The sequence below is a fragment of the Neovison vison genome, chromosome 2 (genome assembly GCF_020171115.1).
Source record: "Neovison vison isolate M4711 chromosome 2, ASM_NN_V1, whole genome shotgun sequence".
NCBI lineage: Eukaryota > Metazoa > Chordata > Mammalia > Carnivora > Mustelidae > Neogale > Neogale vison.
Window position 1 is genome coordinate 54080501 of NC_058092.1, and position 26353 is coordinate 54106853.

General features: G+C 40.8%; 1 protein-coding gene across 2 annotated transcripts in view; it reads left to right on the forward strand.

Annotated features, from left to right (window-relative positions):
- DNAJC6 (DnaJ heat shock protein family (Hsp40) member C6) overlaps nucleotides 1-26353 on the forward strand; it is a 139805-nt gene that overhangs the window by 91591 nt on the left and 21861 nt on the right. For both annotated transcript variants that reach the window (XM_044238385.1, XM_044238384.1), the window contains exons 2-11: nucleotides 4039-4189; nucleotides 5836-5885; nucleotides 6000-6148; nucleotides 15476-15598; nucleotides 19553-19686; nucleotides 20220-20414; nucleotides 21523-21640; nucleotides 23162-23241; nucleotides 24047-24240; nucleotides 24347-24427. In XM_044238385.1, the coding sequence (XP_044094320.1) occupies nucleotides 4039-4189; nucleotides 5836-5885; nucleotides 6000-6148; nucleotides 15476-15598; nucleotides 19553-19686; nucleotides 20220-20414; nucleotides 21523-21640; nucleotides 23162-23241; nucleotides 24047-24240; nucleotides 24347-24427 (1275 nt within the window). The remainder of the gene's footprint in view (nucleotides 1-4038; nucleotides 4190-5835; nucleotides 5886-5999; nucleotides 6149-15475; nucleotides 15599-19552; nucleotides 19687-20219; nucleotides 20415-21522; nucleotides 21641-23161; nucleotides 23242-24046; nucleotides 24241-24346; nucleotides 24428-26353) is intronic.

The window sequence follows — 26353 nt, forward strand, 5'->3', positions numbered from 1 at the left end:
CCTAATCTGTGGGGCTGCCCTTCAAACTGATTCCTGGCACCTTGTGAAACAGTGGGGCGACCTGGGTTGTCTTCCTCCATCATGAGGTTGGTTTGATTGGTCTGACAGATGCATTGATTTATGGGAGTGTTTATTGTGGGAACATCTGTTGCCGGGAGCAGCCAGATGAAAGGCATACAGGTGGGAGGTGGAGGAGAGCAAGCACTAGGAGAGGAGTGGTTGTGCTTAAGTTAGGCAGGTGGGGACCATCCCAAGGACAATTGTTAGAATGGAGCTGATGTGGAGCTGTAGAATAGTGGGAAATGGTAAAAGTATCCTAGGCTTTGCATTGTATAGATCTGGACTTGAATCTCCAGCTCTGCCCCTGGTTAGCTCAGGTTTTAGGTGAGCTCTTCCCTTCTTTGAGCTGCATTTCTTCATCTATAGCATGAAAATTATAATAAACACCCTTCTTCTTTCCACCTGTGTGAAACTGTGCTAACATAGACATCCCAGTGAGTTCCTGGTACGTAGGAGAACCCAGTCAGTGGTAGACCTTATTCATGTTTGTCCACGTGTCCATTCATTTGTTTATTCACCAGCATTGATTGTGCTTTGCAGTTTGTAATAGAGCCGTCTTTTCGAGTAGATGCCTAATGGTGACTTAGGCCTAAAGCATCTTGGGATCAGGATGAAAGTACATGGTAGTCAACATGTATTTAAAGGCATGTGTGTGAGCTTCCAGACGCCACATAGGAAGTTAGTGGGAACCTGAAGTGTGATCTAAAGAACACAGCTGCCTGGCCAATAAACACAATACAAGATATACAACTCAGTAATTGGGGAAAGCACAAAACAAGACCAAAGTGAGATACCACTTCACACTCACTGGATTGGTAAAAGTTTTTCAAGTCTGACAATACCAGATGTTGTATTGCATTGCTAGTAGGAGTGTAGACTGATAGGACTGCTTTGGGAAATGATTTGTCAATATCTGGAAACCTGAAAATGTGCATATCCTTCTTACTGACAATCTACTCTTAAGTGTAACCTAGAGAGAACTTCCTCTGTATAATCAAGGCAATGTGTTCATAACCACATAGTTCTAATAAACGACCTTAGTGTCCATCAGTGGGGTAATGGATCATACTTTGAGTTAAAGTTACAGGTGGCACCATAAGAGATGAATTTTTAAACCGTGGTGAGTGAAAAAAATAAAATTGCAGACAGAAAAACATTTATATACAGCTTTAAAACATGGAAAACAACATTAATGTATTGCTTATGGATATCTGGATATAATGTATTGCTTATGTAATAAATGTTAAATTACTTGGAATGGTATATATGAAAATCAGAACAGTATTACGGAAAGAAAGAGGGACATGATGGAAGGGTTGCCTACGTCTCAAATCCCATTTACTCACTAGCTGTGTACCCTTAGACAAGCTCCTTGAGCTCTGTGCCTCAGTTTTTTGGATCTATGAAAGAAAATAATAATAGTATCTGCTTCATAGGTATGTTTTGAGGATTAAATGAGTAAATATAGGCAAAATGCTTAGAATAATACCCAGCAGATAGTAAGTGCTATAAAAGTATTAGTAATTATAGTTTTTATTATACACATCTTTTATCTTTTGTTGATTTTTAAAAATCTTGAATATTGCGATTTTTCATTTATAAGTGTTTCAGTATTTACTCCAGTAGGTGAAGACTGTTGTTGAACATAACTACAACATCATTATTACTCCTAAAAAAGTAACAGTAAATCCTTAATATCAAATACTCAGTAAGTGCTCAAATTCTGGTTTTCCTGTTAATGTGATTAATTTTTTATTGTTTGGATTAAGTTCCAAACAAGATCTACACATTCTGCTTGGTTGACTTGTCTTTTAAGACATTTTAATCCATAGATTCCTCCTCCAACTTTCCTTTTTTGCAATTTTTTTTAGCTTTATTGAGGTATAATTGATATGCAGAATTACACACATTTAATGTATACATTCTGATGACTTCAAACATATGCAGATACTTATGATGCTGTTACCACAACCTCTAAATATCGTGTGCTCTATCTCCTTAACATAGTTTAAAGTGTGTTAAAAATACTGCAATTTTTTTAAAAAAAGAGATGTCATCATATCATTGAAAAGTAAACAAAAGATTGAGAATATCGACATAAGGGGGCGCCTGGGTGGCTCAGTGGGTTAAAGCCTCTGCCTTCGGCTCAGGTCATGGTCCCAGGGTCCTAGGATCAAGCCCCACATCGGGCTCTCTGCTCGACGGGGAGCCTGCTTCCTCCTCTCTCTCTGCCTATCTCCTCTGCCTACATGTAATCTCTGTCAAATAAATAAATAAAAATCTTAAAAAAACAAAAAAGAGAATATCGACATAAGAAGTTCAGGATGTGGCATTATAGTAGTTAGCTACAATCTATTGACCCCTAGCTATACTAATAGCTTTATATGCACTCATTTAACCTTTCCCTATGGAGAAGGCACTATTTTTATCCCGATTCTACAGTTAGGAAGAAAGAGGCTTATGAAGACTGTTACTTTCCAAGGTCACACAGTTAGAAGTAGCAAGACTGGGCTAGAACCCAGGTGAAAATGGCTCATGCTCTTGCCTGCTGGGCTGGATAGACTACCTAGCCATTGTTCACGCTAGCCTCCTCCACACAGGTTCCTACTTTCTTCCTCTATCAACCTTTATAAGTGGAGTTGTGCCGTGGGAAGGAACATTTGCACAGTGGGAATTGGGGCACTTGTAATAATAAAGGGTTATTGGTCTCTCGTGTTACATATTCATCAAAGGTCAGCTGGGAGTTCTGCTACATAGCTTCTTACTCCAGGACTCAGGAGTACAGCCCTGATCTCAAACCCTGCCAGTTGCTGGGGCAAAAAAAAGAGAGGGACAGAGACATACAGAGGGAATGGGAACTATGGAGAGTTTCATACTCAGAGTTAAATGCTCTATCCTGAAAGCGACACACAATACCTCCACACACATACCATCACATACCATTGACTAGAGCAGTGGTTTTCAACCAGAGGTAATTTTGCCCCTCCCCCCAGGGAATATGTGCCAACACATTAGACACAATGTTAACACATTGGAGACAATGTGTTGTCACAGCTGGCAGCAGTGGGGTGCTCCTGGTGCTATCTAGTGGCTAGGGGCCAGGACGCTGCTAAATACCCTACAATGCACAGGGCAGCGTCCCACCCCCGACCCCCCCACCCCCCAGCAAAAAAGAATTTGGCCTTAAATGTCAGTAGGGCCAAGATTGAGCAACTTGGCTAGAGCTAACCGCAAGGGACCAAAAAGTACAATTTTGTGAATCTGTAAGGAACGAAAAACTGGAATACTTGACAAATAACACTAATAATCACTGTGCATCCTAAAAGCTGTTACAAAGGCCCCGAGGAAGCTATTTTCCACGATGGCAGTGAAGATGAGTTGGAGGGATAGGCATGGGATGAGCCTTCTAACACAGTCAGCTCCAACCAAGGACAGAAGAGGCCACTGGACCCACTTCTAAGATGCCCTTCCTCTGATGAGGCATTGTCTGAAAGAAATACAATGTAGGCTGTGGGTACAATTAAATTTTTTCTAGTATTCACATTAAAAAGCAAAAAGGAGCAGGTGAAATTAATTTGATAGTATCATCTATTTATCTCAGTGTATTCGAAATACTGCCATTTCATCATGTTATCAATGTAGAAAGTATTAACAAGATATTTTACGTTCTTTTTTTGCGCCATCTTTGAAATTTATTGTGTATTTCATACAACACATCTCAACTCGGCTAACCATATTTCAAGGGCTCAGCAGGCGCCAGAGGCTAATGGCGACAACCCTGCGAGCTTTCTGTGCCTGGGACAGCATGGCGCTTGGCTGGGTCTCTGAGGCCCGGCAGCACGGCTGGATCCCTGAGTCAGTAAGTTCTGAGAGTGGGCATCACTTGCAGGAGCGTCTGCCCAGCTGTGCCTATGCTTGAGGGACGAAGAGAGACTGCGTAGTTTGTAGCTCACCTCCACTTCTGTCGTGCCTTCGCAGGTGCCTCATCTCCAGACATGGAGCCCAGCTACGGGGGAGGTCTCTTCGACATGGTGAAAGGAGGTGCAGGGCGGCTCTTCAGTAACCTGAAGGACAACCTGAAAGACACCCTCAAGGACACATCTTCCCGAGTCATACAGTCTGTTACCAGGTACGCACATTCTTTGTTTCAAGTTTTTTTTTTTTTAATTTATTTGACAGAGAGCGAGAGATCAGAAGTAGGCAGAGAGGCAGGCGGGGGTGGGGTGGGGGAAGCAGGGTCCCCACTGAGCAGCGAGCCAGATGCGGGGCTCGATCCCAGGACTCTGGGATCATGACCTGAACCGAAGGCAGAGGCTTTAACCAACTGAGCCACTCAGGTGCCCCTAGGTACGTGCATTCTTGCTGGCTGAGTTAATGGATCCTCATGCTCCTCAATGACCTGGTTACCTGCCAGCTGCTTTTCTGGCTCAAGGACTGACCATTGTGTGATGTAATTGCATGGAACCTGATCGACCAAGCAATGTCATTGAAGCCATCACGTTGAGGCCTTCAGAAGCAACGAGCACAGGCGCAGATGGCTCAGCGCGTTACGTTAAAATATAGTGGTTGCCACGCCTGTCTTGTGAGTCCAGCATCCTGGGTCCTCATGCATTCATTATCTGCCCTTGTTAATTAACCACGTGACCTAGGCAACTTAATTAGCCTCTCTGAGCTTGACTTTTATACTCTAGTAGGATTCATGTCCCTGGTTGGTTTGAGAATTAAACGAGGTAATAATGCACATGTAACCTGAAAACAATACTTATGGATTATAATTGAAACAATTATTATTTGTATCATAATGGCTCTTTGAACCTTGTTTAGTGGAGGAAATTTCCTACCCTTCTACTGTATGAAAATTCTTACAAGCAGGCCATATGAATTGTTTTTTATTTGTAGGTATTAGAAAATTCTAGGGTTGCTTTAAATTACAGTATGCATTTTTAAATTATTAGCATATAATGTATTATTTGCCCCAGGGGTACAGGTCTGTGAATCATCAGTCTTAGCAATTCACAGCACTCACCATAGCACATACCCTCCCCAATGTCCATCACCCAGCCACCCTATTCTTCCCCTGCACACCCCCAGGAACCCTCAGTTTGTTTGGTGAAATTAAGAGTCCCTTAGGGTTTGTCTCCCTCCCGATCCCATCCCGTTTCATATTTTCCCTTCCTACCCCTCATGACCACCGCCCCCTGCCCTACCTCTCAAATTCTTCGTATCAGAGAGGTCATATGATAATTGTCTTTCTCTGATTGACTTATTTCAGTATGCAGTTTTTAATCATAAATTCACATGTCAAGTCCAAAATATTAATCAACATTTTAACCTTTGTTCAGAGGTAAAAATTTATCCCTTACCTGCAATCCCCAGCTAGGGCCTGGCGGGCAGAGAAAGGATGTTCCTTGTTTCTCCATCACTTCCTTCCTTACCCTCCAGCTGCCCACACTTACAGGAGGTAGTCACATGTAGGCAAAGAGGCTGGAATAATCCATGTTAATGAATAAGCATTGTTTTCTATTCTTAGATTGATTCTGCTCGTGACGTGTCATCTACAAAGGGTACTGGGTACCTCAGTTAGAGGGTAGATTTACGCTTCTGTGGGTGTGGGTTGCTGCTCTCAGTGATTGTTCGTTGTTAGACAGAAGGCCTTGAGGGCAGTCTAAATGCCTACTGGATGCAAGTGACCAAGTCATAATGTGCAAATGAATGAGAGAGGGGAGTCTTGGCATATTTGGATGATTTTAATGAGCACCCTTTCCTTGCTTTTAGCTACACGAAGGGAGATTTAGACTTCACTTATGTTACCTCCAGAATTATTGGTAAGTTCCTCGTGTTTAATAACTGCTCAGTAGCTCAGCTTACAAGTGACTCCCCATGTTGACAGCAAACCTGTTGAACAACCTATCTCTCTCTCTCTCTCTGATCCCTGCCAGTGATGTCCTTTCCTCTGGACAATGTTGACATAGGATTCAGGAATCAGGTTGATGACATCCGAAGCTTTTTGGATTCCAGACATCTTGACCACTACACGGTGTACAATCTGTCACCCAAGTCTTATCGAACTGCCAAGTTTCACAGCAGGGTAAGGAGTTTAAGCGCTGGGACCACATGGTTTGAAGACATAACAGGGTATTTTTCCCTTTAAGAGCTATCCTCAAAGCTTTGGTCCTCAGACCCCCAAAGCCGATGAACTATATTCTCCAGGCACTTCTAGCTACAAAGTGTTTATTAGGCTGTTATGAAATATTTTGAAGATTTTCCTTGGGTAAGGACATTTGCAGGAATGAGATACCATATAATTTGGAGTCTCAAATCACTTATGGCTGGTTGTTCAGTTGTTAGGGCACATTGCTGTGAGGCTCAGTTGGAGATGGAACTGCTATGTAGGGCAGTTGACAACCCTTATACTGTAGCACTAATGATGCCTTTAGCCACTCCTTCTTCCTACTTGGGCACCATGATGAAGCAGCGGTGCTAGACTGGTAGACACCAGCGTTCGTGGAAATAGCTCTCTGACATTCAGTAAAGGTGCTTCTTTCACGGTAGAGGACAACACACAGGCAGTCCACCCTGTAGGGGTGGTAGTACTATTACTCATACTTGGAGCTTTTACACTGTCTTCTGAGGTAGACGGGGACCTGGGACACAGAGAAGTGGTGACTTGCCCACGACCATACCACTAGTAGGTGGTTTTAGGCTTGTGTTCTTAACTGTTACTCTGGGATGATGATATTACTGGAGAAAGCTGGCTTATCCTTCGAAGGAGCTTTTTGAATGAGGCAGAAAAATATTTCTAGTTTCTGGCTGGTGAAGCCACAAGTGCTGGCTCAGGTTTGATTCTGATGCAGAGTTTGATATTTCTGGCCACGGAATTCTTTTTTTTTTTAAACATTTATTTATTTATTTATTTGACAGAGATTGCAAGTAGAGAGGCAGGCAGGGAGAGAGAGAGGGGAAGCAAGTTCCCTGCTGAGCAGAGAGCCCGATGCAGGGCTTGATCCCAGGACCCTAAGATCATGACCTGAGCCAAAGGCAGAGGCTTAACCCGCTGAGCCACACAGGCATCCTGGCCATGGAATTCTTGAGTGACTCACTAAATGAAGGCTTTTTCTCTCTCAAGAACATCTTCAATAATTTTTATTTAGCCTTAGATATGATTGGTTTTGTAAGTATGTCTGAGTCTATTAATAAATAGAAAGGATTTTCTATACAGTGGACACTTTTAAGAGTGCAAATCGATTTTATTTTTTTTTATTTTTTAAAGATTTTTTATTTATTTATTTGACAGAGAGAGATTACAAGTGGGCAGAGAGGCAGGCAGAGAGAGAGAGGAGGAAGCAGGCTCCCTGCTGAGCAGAGAGCCCGATGCGGGACTCGATCCCAGGACCCTGAGATCATGACCTGAGCCGAAGGCAGCGGCTTAAACCACTGAGCCACCCAGGCGCCCTGCAAATCGATTTTAAATAAACAAAACATTAGTTGGTTGTCCATGTGGTGTATCCAGGACCTCAGCCTTGATGCTGGAACACATTTTGCCCCAAATTTTAGTTGCCATTGATAATCTCTGGGTTTCAATTTCTGGATCTGTAAAAAACACAAGAAGTTTGGTCTCTGTGTTCTCTAAGATCTGCCTTAATGTTCAGTAAGATAGGAGAGGGTTTTGCTAAGGACTTTCTTTTCTCTGAGTGTTCCTGGAATAGGCAAGAGGAAACCCGGTGAATCTCAAATTTAGTGAGCAGCAAAACCACCTGGACTGCTAGTCAAACCCAGGCCCTGTATTTCTGATTTCATCAGGACAGGAGAGTCATGAGAGTCTGCCCTGCTAACAGCTTTCTGGGTGCTGTTCCTGCTTGCCCTGGGGACCGCTCTTCAGAAGCAGTGATAAAACCATTTTGAAGCAGTTAGGTCTAAATTGCCATTCTCTAATGGAGATTTTAAATGCAGCTTTTTAAAAATTCCCTGTAATTAACTGCCTTTCCAACTCTTCTTCCATCTATTACCTAATTCAGAGTAAGTGAATTAACATCAAATAAAAATGTGGGTAGATATTCTGTTTCTAACTCGGATGCAAATCTTTTGATTTTTTTCTTATTTGGAGACTCCGTCAGTGTCATCATTTTCATCACTGAAGGACTATCATAGAAATTTTATTTGATCTTGAAAGATCTGTAATAGTCTGGAAAAATTTTGCTCTGAAAGTAAATAAAGATAAACCATTATAGAAGCATTCATACGGATGAAGTTGTCTCTTTGTGTGGGATTTGTAAAAGCAATCTCTATAAAGGTATTTTTAAAAAGGTATCTATTAGTATAATTACATATTTTGTGACCAGTCTTAACAGTGTTACCACAAGACCAGGACTTACATATTGAGCATCGGTCCTGGGCTGTTCTCGTTTGCCCTAGAAGAACAGGAGGTATGTTTAGCTTTTTGCCACCTAGAACAGTGGCTGGCTTGGCTAACACGGTTCTCAGAAGAATGAATGTGTGAAGAATTATTAAACACATAGATATAAAATAAATATTTGGTTCTTTTTCTCAAGACACTTAAGCCTAGCTGGAAAGAGAAGCCAGGGGATGTCTGGGTGGCTCAGTCAGGTAAGTATCTACCTTCAGCTCAGTCATGAACCCAGAGTCCTAGTATAGAGCCCCACATTGGGCTCCCTTCTCAGGAGAGTGTCCGCTTCTCCCACTGCCTTCTGCTTCCTCTGTTTGTTCTCTTTCTCTCTGACAAATAAATAAATAAAATCTTAAAAAAAAAAAAAAGAAAAAAAGAAAAAAAAGCATAGCCAAAACATGCTAAGGACAAATGCAAATAGTATTTTAATCTTAGCTCTGTTTGAGATTTGACTACATCTCTTTTCAAGCCCTTGGTCCTTTTTCTCCCCAGCACTGATACCACAAATTGATTTCCATCTCATTGTTGCATTACTTAGGAAAGGTTTTGTTTTGTTTTTTGGGTTCTCATCTCTTTTTAACAAATATGGATGGCACAGGGTGCCTGACTAGCTCAGTCAGTAGAGCATGTGACTCTTGATCTCAGGGTTATAAGTTTAAGCCCCATGTTGGGTGTAGAGATTACTTAAAAATAAAATCTTTAAAAAGTGAAAAAAAAAAAAAAGTAGTGTAGATGGCAGAGTCTTCCATAAATTCCAGTGTTGGAAAAGACCAAATACGAGACTGGTTTTATTTACAGACTCAAAGAAGTCCAGTTCTGTGTATATCTGAACTCAGTCACTTTACATTTTAATTATGTGATGTGTGTTTGGGGAGATGCATGGTGGTGGCAGAGCGGCTGTTTCCAGGGAGATTTCACTTTGCTGAGGGGAGTCATTTTGTATTGTTAATAGCTTTTATGCTTAGAAGCCACGTGGTTTGATAGGAATCATAGGAGATAATCAACTAGCGGTTTTCTTAGTATTTGCATGTGGAACAGAACATTAGAAAAGGACTTAGTTTGGTCTCCATGTTGACAGAGGCCCCAACTCAAAACCGTACTTGTCAGAGTGCCCCACTTTCAAAGGGGAGTGCTAGAATGCCTATTCAGAACCGCACAGGAGGTACTGAACAGCAGTTCTCTTACTCTTCGTAGCCAGTTTCCACCTTGAGGAAATAAAAATGACCAGTGTTGACACTAAAGTCCTGGAGACCAAGGAGATGCATTATCTAAACCAGGTGTTCCTAATCTGAGTTAAAGAAATGCAAGTTCTCTGTGTATCTAGACCGATGGACGGGCTTCAGAGAGTTTAACCAACTCTTCCATTCCTTTTTCCCTCCCTCTCTCCCTCCCTCCCTCCCTCCCTTTCTCCCTTCCTTCCTTCCTTCCTCCCTTCCTCTTTTGACAGTAAACTATACGTGACATAAACATATACCATTTCAACCACGGCTAGGAATACAGTTTGATGACATTGAACACATTCACAGTGCTGCGTAACCATCACCACTGTCTAGCCCACACCCTCTCCAGCATCTCCCAAATAAACACCCATCTACTCTGTGGGTGTGTGTACACTGATTCATTTTCTGCACACATTTACAGCTCTGCTCAGAATATCAGGGACCACCACTTTATACACTGTTTTTGGCAAGAGATGGAAAACTGGATGAATGGATACTAATTTGAGGCCGGCCCTTAAGTTCTTACATGCTGATAGTGCTCCACTGCTGCTCTGAGTGTCCTCCCTCCCCTGTTCAGCCAGGTAGAAAAGTATGCTGAAGGAGCCCCGTGAGGAGCATAAATCATCATCATCATCATCATCATCATCCCAGGTTCTTTTAGAATCTTTCTTCATTTTGACTATTTCTAAACTACATGATCTTGTAGGACTTCTTTTGAGAACAAATTGATTTTGGGGAAATATGCTACCAGCTTGAACTTCATAAAGGTCAATCTTTTGTTTGTTTCTTTATTCATTTTCTTCTAGAACTCACCAAAGAGGTCACTGTAGCTTTCAGGTGTTTTGGTTTTGGTTCATGGTTGGTGAGAAGGGTTGGCCATAGAGGAGTGATTTTACAGCTTCTACTTCATCTCTCCCTCTGCCACCAGTCTTCAGTGTAAGGATAGGAAATAATGGGGTGGGGTGGAAAAAAAAAAAACCAAAAAACCCTGGCCTGGAAATTAGAGGGCCAGGGATCCCCACGCTCTAGTTCTGTAGGCTTCAGTGAATTGAATATCTCCACCTTAGAAAATACAGCCATCACTTGAAGCCATAACCACCCCACAAATGTAAGAGGGAATTGCAGTTAATAATCAATCAGCCACTGTGATAGAATAAGAAGTACATGACTCCTTTTATTTTTTTTATTGAGATGAAAATTATAGCATAAACACAAATTTCAAACTTTAAAAATTACCTGAGGGGCGCCTGGGTGGCTCAGTGGGTTAAGCCGCTGCCTTCGGCTCAGGTCATGATCTCGGGATCCTGGGATCGAGTCCCGCATCGGGCTCTCTGCTCAGCAGGGAGCCTGCTTCCCTCTCTCTCTCTGCCTGCCTCTCTGTCTACTGTGATCTCTCTCTGTCAAATAAATAAATAAAATCTTTAAAAAAAAAAAAAAATTACCTGAGGTTCACATCGCAGCTGCTCCTCTTCCTGGTTAAGTCACCATTTTCTCCTGTATAAATTAAGGATGACTAGACCTATATCTATCTTGCAAATACTTAGAAACTTTTTCTGTAGGTTTGCTCTAAGGAATAAACTTCATAGCAGTATCTGCCGTATAGTAAACATTTGGTAAATGGTAGCTATGATTAATGTTAGTAATAATAAAATGCCACAAGAAATGATTGACTGACAGACCCCTGTTTCCCAAAAATAGTATATAGATTCTTAAAACACTGGATATGGCTCTTGAGTTCAATTCTCTGTAATACCTTTTGCTCTTGTGCCCAGCAAGTGGGATGCTTCGGCCATCTTATCTCACCCTTGGAGCGATGGAGAGATGAAAATGGAGCATCTAGCCCTCGTGCTGTTTGGCTTCTTTCCCCACTGGATGGTATCGTGGCAGCCTGTAATCCATATGGCATTTCCTCACGCTTATGGCTCTGGGAGATGTTTAGAAAGACTAGAGATCGCATTGTGAAGTGTCACATGCCCCAGGATTGTGGTTATTGCAAAAACCTGTGAACCCCAGGGAACTACAAAAACAGCTTGTGATTGAATTCCTTAAAACATTTTTGTTTTGTTTTGTTTTTGCCTTAATGTTTTTTTTTCCCCTTTTAGACAGAGTACATGCTTTAAAAAAAATTCTAATTGTATGTTTGCTTAATGGTATATAATTATATATCAAGTAAATATATAATTATGGAGTACTTTAAATTAATATTATTTACTTGATTGATTTAATGATTGTGGAGCTTTTAGCCTATTGTGCTAAGAACAATTTAGCCAACTTTTAGCTGAGACTCATTACAGATACTGACATTTAAAATGTTTGTATGGTTGACAGACAGCTTCTAAGAGGTTTAAAAATACTTACAGGAAAAACCGTTTTTTTTATAGTTTTACATGATTGCAACCTAAAACAACAGCAAAATTGATTCACTTGTTCCTTCCCTGAGTGATTGTACATGTGGACAGATCTCAGCACAAGAAATGATTGCCAGATGGGGTGCATTCCTTTGTTCTTTCACTCATTCATTCACTCAGCAAATACCTACTGAGCACCTGCCATTCATCTGACACATGGACACGACTCTGGGGTTACAAAATGAATAAGTTTGGTGTCTCTTCTTATGGGGCTTAGTGTCTAGAGGGGTAGATGGATGCAAACAGTTAATTTGAGTACAATTGGAAAATAAGCTGGCACTCACCATGTTTATGTTGTGCTACTTAATTCTCCTAAAAGTCTTGTAATGCTCATTTTCACTTTATACACGAGAGGTTTTAGGCTCTGAGAGATCAGTAACTTGACTAACGTTAATCAGGTCATAAGCGGTAAAAAGCAAAGGTGAAAACCCAGCCCGTGGGTTCAACCCTGTTGTTCACCTGATAAAAGCTTCAATAAATGAGAATAGACAAGAACATGTGTACAAAGACCTAAGTTAACGAAGATTTCTGCCTCTGGGTGTTAAAGAAACTGTCAGAGACAAAAGAGCACTTGAACTTGGGTTTTAAACGATGAATGTACTCTTACCAGGGAAGAAAAACATTGAGACAAGAACTAGCTTATACAAATGTACACTTTGCAATTTCTCCAAGGCAAAATTTGTCTTCCCAACTATTCTTTTTTTTTTTTTTTTAAATCAATATGTCATTTCTGTTTCTTGAGAACACATTAGTGGGGAATCCATTTGGGGGTAAAGAATGGATCAAGCACAGCCCTGATTCATATTGGGTAGAAGGGGGCAAGCTGATACAGAGTCTAAATTGACAGACCGCCAGTAGAGGGTCATCCCAGATTATTTGATAGCTGTGTGAATTGTTTCAACCACTTAGTTTACTAAAATCACACCCATCGTTGCCAAAAGATACAGGTAAGTGAGTCATTACCCTACAGTCATCTTACAGAAAAATGTTACAAATTCAGCTAAAGGAATGGACTTTCTTGACAACCCCAGAATGGGAAACTCCAGGCGTTTGCCTTTGGATGCCCGCTCTAGAGAGAACACACCTCCTTTCCATTTCTATTTTGATTAGTGATTATCTGGTTACCAGAAAAGGGCAACCAAATAGATTACTCCGGCCTCCCTCTCCCCACTGTTAAACATTAGGAATTTGAGACATTTGGGGTTTCTTAGGCCAGCGGAGGTAGTGTTTCAGAGTATTTTCTGGTGACACCATCCACATAAAAACCTAGTCTTCAGAATTCCTTAGCTCAGTAAATGGCACCTACCATCCTTTTATGCAGCCATTCAGGCTGGAAACCTAGGGGTCATCCTTGACTCTTTCCCCCTCATCTCTTAAGTACACCCCTGCACACTCACTGCCCGCATATGATCAGTCTCCAAGTCATACATATACAGGTACTCCACCTCATCTCTAATTCCTGAATCCCTCAAGTCCCACTGGCACTTGTCTGGCCTAAGCCGCCATCATCCCTGACTTGGACTCCTCAGCAGCCTCCTGGCTGCTCTCCTTGGCTACTCTCATGGCATCCACATCCATTCTCCACACTGGATCTTGAGACATCTTCGGAAAATGCAGATGAAAGTCACTCTCCTTCAATATTCTCCCAGCTCCTAACAGACCTTGAGTGATCTGGCCCTTTAGATAAGTAGAGGTAGATAAGTCTACTTGATAGCTGTGTGAATTGTTTCAACCACTTAGTTTACTAGTTACTAGTTTACCACTTAGTTTGCTTAGTTTGTCTACCTACAGGGTAGATAAGTCTACTTATCTAAAGGGTTATCAAACAGGGTTTCATTCATTTTATTCAAACATATCTGACTTTATCTGAACCCAGGGCTTTGCACTGATACAATATGATACAATAATGATCATAATAACTAACATTCCTTAATCACTTTGTGTGTGTGTCAGATTCTGAGCTGAGCCCTTGAAATACATCCTCATATACTAATCACATCTTGTGAGGTAGATAGGTAGGTACCACTCACCATATTTTATGAAGGAAGAAAAGCTAAAAGAGGTCATAGGGTTTGCCCAAGTCTAAACTTCTCCTTATTTTTGTTACCTAAATTAGTAAATATCTTATCAGTTGGGGTTCATGCCTAATATTTTGAATCAGTGATGAGCTCTACCAGTCTACTCTTGTTGCCCAGTGATTTATATTCAGAAGATCTGGGTTGCACTGCTGGTACTGACCAACAGTATGACTTTAGACAAGACAACCTCTGAGAGTCAGTTTTTTCATCTGTAGAATGGGGATCACATTAATACCTGATTTGTATGATTATGGTACAGCTCATAGCCGAACAGAATTCTAGGAATATAGTCAATGCTCTGTAATGGGTTAAAGGAACACATGTATTAGATGAATGAAAATACCGAGGATTGCCCCATGGAGTTGTGAGTTCTCTCTTTAAGACAGAAAGAAATAAGAGCTCTGAACAAGGGTATCTTTGGCTTACTCTGCAGCTCTTTTCATGTTCTCATGAGAACTAGGGTAAAATTAGGGATAATGTAGGATTTATAAGGTAATACTGTAAATAAGTATATAATAGGCAGGTCAAACATTTTATTTTGTTTATTTTATTTTTTTAGATTTTATTTATTTATTTGACACAGAGAGAGAGATCACAAGTAGAAAGAGGCAGGCAGGCAGAGAGAGATGGGGAAGGAGGTTCCCTGCCAAGCAGAGAGCCCAATGTAGGGCTGCATCCCAGGACCCTGGGATCATGACCTGAGCTGAAGACAGAGGCTTAACTCACTGAGCCACCCAGGTGCCCCCAAACATTTTATACTTAATAGAAATTAAATGCAGCCTCACATAATTTAAAAAAATCCAAACATACAGTTTAAATGGTCTTTTTTTTTTTTTTAAGAGAGAGAGAGAACATGTATGCATATGTGTGTGCATGCCCAGGTGTAGGGAAGTGGGGGGGGGGAGGAGCAGAGGACAAGAGAGGGAGAGAGAGAAAATCTCAAGCAGATTCTGTGCTGAGTGCAGAGCCCAGTGTGGAACTGGATCTCCCAACCCTGAGGTCATGACCTGAGCTGAAATCAAGAGTTGGTCTCTTCACTGACTGAGCCACCCAGGTACTCCTAAATGATCTATTTTTACTTAAAATGTACTTCAAAATGTGTTTTTAATACCTTTATTGGAATGGAATTTTTTAATTGAGGAATTGTTATATTAAACAATTCTTCTGCGTTTGGACCCTGTTCCCATCTCTTCCTTCTAGATTAAAAGAGAATGTGGTATCATATTCCAAAAGTTGTTTGTTGTGATAGCTCTTTATGGAGAGGAGTTGCTTGGGGAGTTCATTTCCTTTTGCTCTGTGCCTTAGGTCTCAGAGTGCAGTTGGCCCATCAGGCAGGCCCCCAGTCTACACAACCTTTTTGCCGTGTGTCGGAATATGTATAATTGGCTACTACAGAATCCCAAAAACGTCTGTGTTGTCCACTGCTTGGTGAGTAATCTTCATTACTGTTGTTGCTGTCATTTGTAGTAGGTGGGTTTGGTTTGGCCAAGTACAGCTGGCTCTGTACAGACTGGTGGACAGGTAAGATTTAAGCTGAATAAGCATTTATCGAATCCCTACTTAGAAATTAGGTAATGTGAGGGATATAAAAATGAGGGAGGAATTTATTATTCTTGCCTTAAAACTTGAGTACTTTTGAGAGAGGCAGATACATACACATAGTACAGGGCCTCTAGAATGTGCTAAGTATTATAAAAGAGGTAGCCACAAGGACTGAAGAAGAAGTAGACACAGGCAGAAATACCATTAAGTTCTGTGTGAATAAAATTGATAAACACATTGGAATATTTATCATTTCTTTTCGTGCTTGAATGAAAATGAAATAAGAAGACCCTTCTGCTCTTGCACATAGTCATGTAGATTGATTGTATGTTGTAGCAATTCCTAGCGGAAGTGATGACTTTCCTGACCCCTGACTTCTTAGGGTCCCTTTCCCCAACTATCCTCTTATCTGTTGTTTAAAACTCAACTCTGGTAAAATATTTTTGACTCATGAGTATGTCCCCAGTGTGTATCTTAATGTCCTCTGTGGCATCCTTGTAATCTGGTGGTCTGCCTGTTTTTGCACTAGACTATAAGCATCTCACCAGCAAGAACTATGTCTTCTTTACCTTTGTACCCGGGTCTGAAAGGTTTGAATAAGTGATTGCATGCATGAACAAATGGACACACACGTAGAATCTGAGCATAAATACTAGAACTATTCATTGCTTCTAGAAATGTTAGGGTATATATTTTTTTGCTCTAGGGATTACCTGATGATTTTCTCCCTCCTTGAGAGCCAGTTGGCTAAAAGAGGGAAAAAATCTAAAGAGCATACTTTCTTCTTTCTGTCTCATGTTCTCAGACTCTTGGCAACAAAGAAAAAGCACTTGCTGTTCATAGAAGTTTAATGCAAAAGGCCAAAGGGTTTTCTTGTGGAGGCACAGTAGATTGTACAATAGAGCAGATTACTTTCAGGGACTAAGCAGCCTTTAGGCACCCTGGTGATTTTCTCTTTACTCAAGAACTTTCTAAAAAGTTCGGAGAGCCAGAGTCTGACAGCTTTGTAAGAGAAGATGGCTTAAGAGATACCGGAGGCTTCTGGTTCTTATGATACAATCATGAAGAATCAAAAGCCAACAAAGAAGAAAAAGAAGCAGACAAAGGATTATGACACCATTGGCTGCTCTCTACTCACTGGAAAATGATGTGCATGAGTCGTACGTCTGTATCAAGTCTTCGGGAAATGGAATTTAAGCTGAAAGTGGGAGCTTTTATTTTTATCATGTATATTTCTGTCTTATTAAAAATAATAAGCGTATACTCATCTTTCCATAAAAAACTAGTTAAACTTTGAAAAAGACTTGTGTGGTAGATAAAAAAGGAGGGGACACATATCCCTAGAGCCATGAATCAGGTAAGAGTATCAAGAAGGCTAAATCTAAAAGGAATGAATATTAAGAAAAATGTCTTTAAAAAAAACACAAAAACTGTCCTTGGAATAAGGTCAATAACAAATGCTTAAGGCACATGGTTTAATCTTAACTCCTTTTTTCTGTTTCTCTATCAGGGAAACAGATGTCAGGCTAGGAAGGGAGTTACAATGATCATTAAGACAAGCTGATAGGTAGTGAGATATGAAAAGAGCTTCACAGTACTTAAAAATAATCCACTCTCTAGACTTAAATTCTGTGACAGAATGCCGAGAGCGCTGGGAAAAGCAATCTTGGACTCCTTATGTAATATGAGGAAACAGGAAATGGAGGGGCCAAGCAAACAAAGACAGGGGAGTTTTTCCAAAAGATGGAGGAGGTTGATCCTGGAAAGTTACAGGCTGGTGAACCTGATGGCAATTCAAAGCATAAGTCTAATCTAAGTCTTTGCACAGATGATATTAAACTCTTCGGAAAAAGAAGTCCTCATTGCTTCATTATGAACACATGTATCAAAACAACTGAACTTTTGCAACAAGGCCAATAGATTAGTAGGGACAGTTTATTGGATTCCTGAAAGATATTTTCCAATTTCTTATAATCAAGATAGAGGAATCTGGGCTAGGCTGTTATACATTGAGTTGGATTTTGGCTCAGTATCTGCTTCCAAAAGTAGGTGATTAATGAATCAGCATCCTTCCAGGAGAAAGTTGCATTTTGTTGCTCTTTTAATTAAAAACATTGATGATGATATGAAGATCAAGCTTACCAATTTTCTCGGAACTGGGAAGGTCATATAAAGAATCTGGATTTTAAAAGCCATTGCAGGTTGGTTGTTTAACAGAAGCTAACAATGTGAAATTAAACACAGAATAAATGTAAAGTCCCTAATCTTGTTGTAAAAGATTAAATATTTTTGTGTCTTAGCTTAACACATCATTTGAAAAAGAACTAGGGGTTTTAGTGGATAGGAAGATCAGTAAGAGCTTGTTGTGTGACTTAGCCTGTATATAAACTACTTTAGCCTGTGGTTATGTTAGTAAAAGCATAGTGTCCAGAATAAGGAAGATGGTATTTCTTTTCCTCTCTAGTGTGGTTGGAGTATATCTCATATCTTGTATTTCACATCTGGGTAGCACATTTAAGGTTGTTGTTTTAAAATGAGTCTGTGCAGAAAAAGTTTGCCAAATGACGTCTGTGAAAATGGAATATCAAATGGGGAAGAATCAAAGGAACTATGTATTGGTTGGGATTCTTTAGAGAAACAGAGCCAACATATAATGTATTTATTATAGGAATTGGCTCATGCAGTTACAGAGGCTGAAAGGTCCCACAATTTATTTGCTCTCTGCAGGCTAAAAAACCAGAAAAGCTGGCAGTGTAATTCAGTCTGAGTCCAAGGCCTGAGAACCAGAGGCTCTGATGTCTAAGGGGAGAAGAAGGTAGACATTTCTAGTTAAAAAACACAGAAAATTTGCCCTTCTTTACTTTTTGGTTCTATCCGGGTCCTTAAGAGATTAGATGATGCCCACTCATGTTGATGAGGGTGTTTCTTTTTTTGCTCACTCTACTGAATCAAATGTTGATCTCTTTTAGAAGCACCCTCATAGACACATCCAGAAGTAGTATTTTACCAGCTATCTGAGCATCCCTTAACCCAGTCAAGTTGACACTATGATATTAGCCATCATAGATTGGGTGCGTTTTTAACCTTGAAAACAGAAGAGTTGGTGGGAAGGGAGGGTATTTCAGACACGTGAAAGGCTTTCTCAGGGAGAAAGAAGTAGGCTTACTTTTTTCTGACAGAAGGAAGAATCAGGATCACTGAGTGGAATAGACTTTAAGCTGAACTTACTCAGGACAAAAACTTTGTAACCGGGACTGAGCTTCTTCTAGGAGCAGCAAACTCCGTGTCACTTAAAGTATTCTAGAAGAACCTGTGTCACCATCTATCAGGAGTGTTACTGCATATAGTTCTCCATTAAATGTGGTTGAATCATGTAAATCTTCTTTATTTTCTCTGATTCTGGGAACATACCTTGGGTGAAATATGTACATAGCATATTCTGAAAAACAGTATTTCCCAAATCTGTGAACTCTATCTCTGGCCTGCAACCAAGAGACCTCAACTACCAGTTCTGATCTTACGAGATCAAAGTTACTTTGAAGATTAGATTATTTTTCAGTAAATATATACAAATTAAACTTACAATGCTTGGCTTCTTAGGTTAGTAGAGTTAATTTTGCCCTTGCTGTGTTGTGATTTGAAGATCTGGGACAGAGTTTGGTTTTCAAACGCACAATTTTTAACTGAAAATCATTCTGTTAAGAGGAATTCTCCCTTTTCTCCCCTCTTTTCACTGCAAGCACAGCCCTTCTCCATGGTGAGTGGCTGATTGGACCATATCTGTTTATGGTCCAATGAATCACATTTATACATAAAGTGTTTATGTATCTTTCTTGGCAGGATGGACGGGCAGCATCGTCAATTCTGGTCGGTGCTATGTTCATTTTCTGTAACCTCTACTCTACTCCTGGCCCTGCTGTACGGTTGTTATACGCAAAGCGACCCGGAATCGGGCTATCGCCATCCCACAGGAGGTAAAGTAAGCTAGATGCAGAGTAGGCCCAGATGTTTCTAAACTGCTGTCATGCACTTAAAAAAAGGAAAACCCTTTTTAGGTAATTGACTTATTATATTCCCATTAGTCACAATTTCTCCCTTTCTCTTATTTTAATTGCTTCTCCTTACTTTTTTTGCATTGAAAGTGTTTCTGATGATAAATCCTAAAATTTTCTCAGAGCCAGAGCAAGCCTTTAGCTGACAGATTGAATCTGATCGATCAAATAAGAACAGATATGCAAATAGCGAGCTAGTGTAAGGCTCCCACAAGCTTTTTCATTAAATAAATATGCCTTTTCAGTTCTTCAAGGGAAATACAGGAATGTCACTAGATAAAAGCTTTCCTAAATTTTTGGCTACATCCTCTTTTGGCAGTTAATGTTTAAGAAATTAACACAGTAAATGGTTATTGTAAGATAGTCATTTTCTAGAACAGACTTGACAGCAAAGATTGATCGTTTCTTTCTTCTGGTGTGCTTGGCACCGACAGAATGTCAATCTTCTGTTTCAGGTACCTGGGCTATATGTGTGACCTCCTAGCCGACAAACCTTACCGCCCTCACTTCAAGCCTCTCACCATTAAGTCCATCACTGTGAGTCCAGTTCCTTTTTTTAACAAACAGAGAAACGGATGTCGTCCTTACTGTGACGTATTGATTGGAGAAACCAAAATATATACAACCTGTGCAGATTTTGAACGAATGAAGTAAGTTATGATACTTTTTTTAAAAAAGATTTTATTTGTTTGAGAGAGAGAGCAAGGGAGTGAGCACACGTAGGGAAGATAGGTAGAGGGAAGGGGAGATGCAGACTCCCCACTGAACAGGGAGAGCGATGTGGGGCTTGATCCCAGATCCCCGAGATCATGACCTGAGCTGAAGGCAGACGCTTAACTGGCTGAGGCACTTGGGCACCCCAGTCATGATACATCTCTTTACTTCTTCCTGTGAATTGCCTTATTCTTCTGTAAGTTGGATCATATTCTTCCTGGGAGAACTACATTACTGTGACATGGCTGATGTTAAAAAAAAAAAAAATTCTATGTAGGTTGTAATTATAGAAAAGCAAAGCTAAATCAAGGGACATTATAGCTCCCTCTCAAATTGAGATACAAGCTAAGGTATTAGCGTGAGCTATAATGAGGGTTAAGACAATGATGGGAACAGAGGACCTGCACATTGAAGAAAGAGATGACCTTGGTGAGATTTAGTGAGGATGAGGGAAAAATCAGGGATGAATGAAGTTTCTGGGTAAGCAATGAGGTAGACAGTGATTTAATCAAAGCAGTTATAGAATCCGCAATAAAGAGCGGGTGCCAGAGGGAGGTGGTGGGGGTATGGAGAGAAGATAGTAGATGGTAACATAAAATGAAGTTAGTTTGGAATAGGTTAAATTTGGGGATTGGTATCCAAGATACCCAGAGAGCATAACAGTGCAGTTTCTATGCTGATCTTGGTTGGACATTTTTGTTCCCTCTGTCCCTACTTTAACTGTTAATTTAAAGTCAAGTGACAAATACAGCATGGCTAGGTATATTTGAGGATCATGACATCTACAGAGTAGGGATGGGTAGTCAATTTATCTGGAAGTCCAGTTGGGATAGAGAGAGAGAGGACCTATCATTAGACCAACAGCATCCCATGAGAGAACCAGTTTGCACCCATGGCTGTTCTCCTGACTCTTCTCAAGATAGGAAACAGTTCTTGGGTGCAGACTTCGGCAATAGATCTGTTGGCCAAAGCCACAGAGGACTCTACCTATGTGATAATAGAAGATTAGACTCTTTCAATGTAAATTTTTGTCTCTGTTCAAAGAGAATACCGTGTCCAAGATGGAAAAATCTTCATTCCCTTGAGCATCACTGTGCAAGGAGATGTTGTTGTTTCCATGTACCACTTGAGGTCAACCATTGGGAGCCGGCTACAGGCTAAGGTATGGTTTCAGGAGGAATCATGGCATAAATTCTTCTGAGCCTTTAATAGGAAAATTTTATTTTATGTTGTTATTTAAAGGAATCTCTGTGCCCAGTGTGGAGCTTGAATTCCTGACCCTGAGATCAAGAGTCTCATGCTCTCCCTGCTGAGCCAGCAAGGCATCCCTTAATATAAGGAGTATTTTAGAATCTTTTCTTGGCATTACTTTGGGTTTGAGTGGCTTGTAGTTTTAGAATTAGAAAGAAGTCTTAAAAATTACTTATGCCTATTTCCCTCATTTTATAGGGAATGAGACTCAGAGAGGTTATGATTTCCTGGTCCTTGGCTTGATGACTTTGCCAGAAGCTGACAGCCCTAGAACTTCTAGCAAACTTTGCTCTTTAGAAGCTTGTGCCCTTTTTTATAGTGTCCCATTTGGATCAGTGGGAGAGGATATATTTCTATGAAGGGTGTGGGACTTAAGTAATTATATTTTAAAATTTTCTTATTATCGTAACATTCACATAACATAAAATTCATTCTTTTAATGTATGTAGTACATACATTATGTTTAGTATTTTCAAAAGGTTATGCATCACTACTATATAATTCCATAACATCTTTATCATGCCCAAAAGAAGCCTCTATACTTATTAGCGGCCACTGCCCATTCCCCTCTTCCATCTCCTAGGCAACCACCAATCTATTGTCTGTTTCTATAGACTTGCTTATTTCGAACATTTCATATAAATGGAATCATACAATATGTGGTCCGTTGAGACTGACTTCTTTCACTTAGCATGTTTCTGAAATTCACCCACGTTGTATCATGTATCAGTACTTCATTCCCTTATATGGCCAAATGATATTCCATTATGGCTCTGTCACTTTCCATTCATCTCTTCATCAATTGATGGACATTTGGGTCTTACCTCTTCTTGGATATTATGAATAATGTAGTAGGTACTTGTATTTTAATCAGAATTGTATTTAATCAGAAATTTGCTAAGCGCATGCTCTATGCCAGTCGTCCCCTTAGGGGTGTAGGACAGGCAAGAATAAGACTGTGTCCCTGCCCTTTGGGAGCTCAGCCTAGCAGGAGAAATTCATCACATATCTGAATATTCACTATCAGAGAAGAGGTAGGATGGAATGCCATAATGGGCGTGGTTTGTTTTAGCCCGTGGTGGCTGCAGAAAGGCTACAGGGAGGATATGACCTTGTAAGGTGGCCTTTGAAGGATTGGAGGTTGGAGCAGGGGCATCCTGGGTAGAAGGAATGGAATGAGCCAAAGTATGACAGTGAGCAAGAACGTGAGACATTAATGGAGGGGATGACTTGCCCAAGCAGAGTTCATGGGGAGGAGAGGCTGGAAACTCTGCTGGGCTATTTCCAAATGGGAAGATCATTTAGTATTCATAGTAAGCAAAGTCTCAGATTTTGAAACAGTTGAAAGTGCATGGCTCCCTAAAATACAATCTTTTGATCCGATTCCCTTTTCACTGGCTGACTGTAATGTGCTTCTCTCATGTATTTTTAGGTGACCAACACCCAGATATTCCAGCTTCAGTTTCATACTGGATTCATACCACTGGAAACCACAGTGTTAAAGTTCACCAAGTGAGTGCTGCTTGAACCGAACACCCCTTTCAATATAAGCAGCTGTGAAATGCTGGAAGCCAAGAGCCCAAGGCTCATGGGCTCTATGCTGCAACACCCCTGGAACCCTGTGCTGCAGGACTAACAGTTGTTAGAGTGTAACTTAGCAACTCAGGAGAACCCAGTTGCATTTTACAACTTGCAATTGGATATAATTTGTCTTGAACACAATAGGATCAAAGACTTGAAACAGAAGGGTCTAAAATTCCTCTTGAGGGAACAAGACTGAACAAATTAGAAACCCTTTGCTTCTATGTATCCCCTTGTGTCTTTCAATAGGGATGGCAGTTTAATCTGTGGTATGCTATGAGTGATGACCCTTCAGACACAATGCCAGGCCATAGCACTGAAGCAGGGTACCCCTCTGTACGAACTTTAGTTGCTTTATTATTACATGGTCTTGGGAACTCAAAGGGGTGGCTGAAGCCTGGAGGATAGGGTCAGTATAGGAGGTGGACATTCAACAGCTCAGGGTGGCCCCCTGGGGCTGTTTCATTACCTTAACAACTGACTTGGCCTTAGCCGTCCTTCTAGAATGCCTTCACATGCAGTAGTATCCAATTTTTTTGAGTAGGCATTACTCTTCTCTTTTCTCTTGATGAGGAAAGCAAGCTCAGGACAGTTAAGTCACTTAACTGGTTAATGATTGCTTTTTCCCTAGGAATGAGTCTCAGGGTCAACCTGAGTCAACCTACAATGGTTTCTGTGCTGAACATCATTCTGATCCCATTGTTTTTCACCGATCTTCTTTTAAATTCCTATGTAGACCTGAGTTGGATGCATGTGATGTACCAGAAAAATACCCTCAGCTATTTCAGGTGACTCTGGATGTAGAACTACAGCCCCACGACAAAGTGATAGACTTAACTCCACCATGGGAACATTACTGCACGAAAGATGTCAATCCCAGCATCCTCTTCTCTTCTCACCAGGAGCATCAAGATACTCTGGTCTTGGGAGGTATGAATCCCCTGGTGGCTTTATTTTCAGGGCAAAGCCTCTGTGTTAGTTATCCCTTTGACTCTTTCCTGTGTTTCATTGAGCTACATGGCCTTTTGTCTTGTAGGACAGGCTCCAATAGACATCCCTCCGGACAACCCCCGGCATTTTGGGCAAGGTGGCTTCTTTTCCTCTCTCTGTTGGCAAGGTACTTCCAAGCATTTTTCTGAGTTATGTGGTTAGACACTTAAGTTACATGGTTCTTCTGTGAACGTGGTTCATCCTCAAAGCAGCCTCAAAGGCAGCAGCACTTAGAAGTCATCCTTATTCCTCCTTATTTCACACCCTCCCTGCTCATTCCTTTTTCTTAATCAGGCAATTTGAAATTACTTCCCTACTTTCAACTCCATGGGTACTCTTAGAATAATGTAGAAAACCATTTTTAGCCAAATTCCACCTTTTCTCTCTACGCTGTGTTTTGGATCACATGTTACATGGACTTAGGAATAAGCATGACATTCTCTAGGATTTCCCTTTATGCTGCTGACACACGAGTTAATAAAGGATGCTATCTCCTGCTCTTGAGTACATATTCTGAAAATATGAAGTCTGGTATTTCTCCCAGAGGGCTCTCACCACCAACAGTGCAGATCTAAGCTTTCCCCGGTGCAGAGAAGGCAAACACCTTGCCTATATGTCTCTGCTACATGCCTTAACAGCCATGGCAGAGATTGGGCTCAATCACATTATCCTTTTCTGCCAAACCTTGAGATGTTTTTAGAATCTTTCCAACATAACATTTCACACTGCTGCCATTGGTAGACTGGCATTGGCGTTCTGTCCATATACATTTGTCTCCTTGCTGTAGAGTTTGCTGAGGTTAACTGCAAGATTCAATGCAGAATTGAATTGCAAGGACTTTCTCTAAGAAAGGGGTAAGAAAATAGCTTTGGCAATGCGCTGGATTAAATTCTTTTGATTTGCCTTTCTTTGCTGAGTGAGCATAATGTGGTATTCCCATTGTCTTTGGAGTTTTTTGGTGACAAAAAAGTTCACAGAATTCCTTTGAATTAAAAGCCTTACTTTCAGGGAGCCTGGGTAGCTCAGTTGGTTGAGCAACTGCCTTCAGCTCAGGTCATGATCCTAGAGTCCTGGGATTGAGTCCCACATTTGGCTCTCTGCTTGGTGGGGAGTCTGCGTCTCCCTTTGACCCTCCCCCTTCTCATGCTCTCTCTCATTCTCTCTCAAATAAAAAAGTAAAATATTTTTAAAAAAGAAAAAAAAGCCTTACTTTTCAGAATTTCCTACTGAGAAATGGAACCAGTAACATTAAAAAAAAATGGGATGCCCAGTGAAATTTAGACAGCAGGTAGACTTCCCAGTTCCCACAGTAACAAGCCCACTGCCATCTTAACTTCTTCTCATAAGGGCTTTTAATAAAACTTCACTTTTCCCTCTCCACTGACATTGTAGTAAGTAATTTAGAAATCATTCCTGTTAGGCTGTGAAATAGGTTTTAGCACAAATGCACAATTTCTTATCCGAACCTCACAGAACCAGAAGCATTTAGGAAGTGCAAAAGTTTTCAAATTTTAGAAAGGTGATATGGTACGTAAATTGTCTATTACTTAGTGTCCCCAGCAGCATCTCAGACAACTTGTAATGGAACATATTCATGTTTCTGCAGTGAAACATTAAAAAAAAAAAATCACTCTGGGTGAGATAAATGGAGTTTATAAATACTTTCACATCAGTTCTGGTCAGAACTGGTTTTCCACCAGCTGAATTTGTTCCAAACTTAGGGAGACCTTTCCCTTTTCATAGCTTTTTGCATTTCAGAATTGGGGATTAAGGATATGGATCTGTACTTGATTTGGATTGTGTGTCTAGCTGACATTAAATAAGGAAGTTCCTTTGGAGGATCTGTTTCAAGGAGCGTCTGAAAAGTCCCTCACCAGCCTCTTCATCCCTTCCCCAGAACAGCCTCTTCCCTGTTGCCCATCTGATGCTGACAGGGTCTAAGGACCATCCTGAGCGGAGCCCCTCTGTCTATTCACTCGTTAGGAGTGTGGCTTGCTTCCACTCCAGACTGTGGGAGGAAGGACTTGCTTTTGGCCAAAGGCCTGGAAAAGAA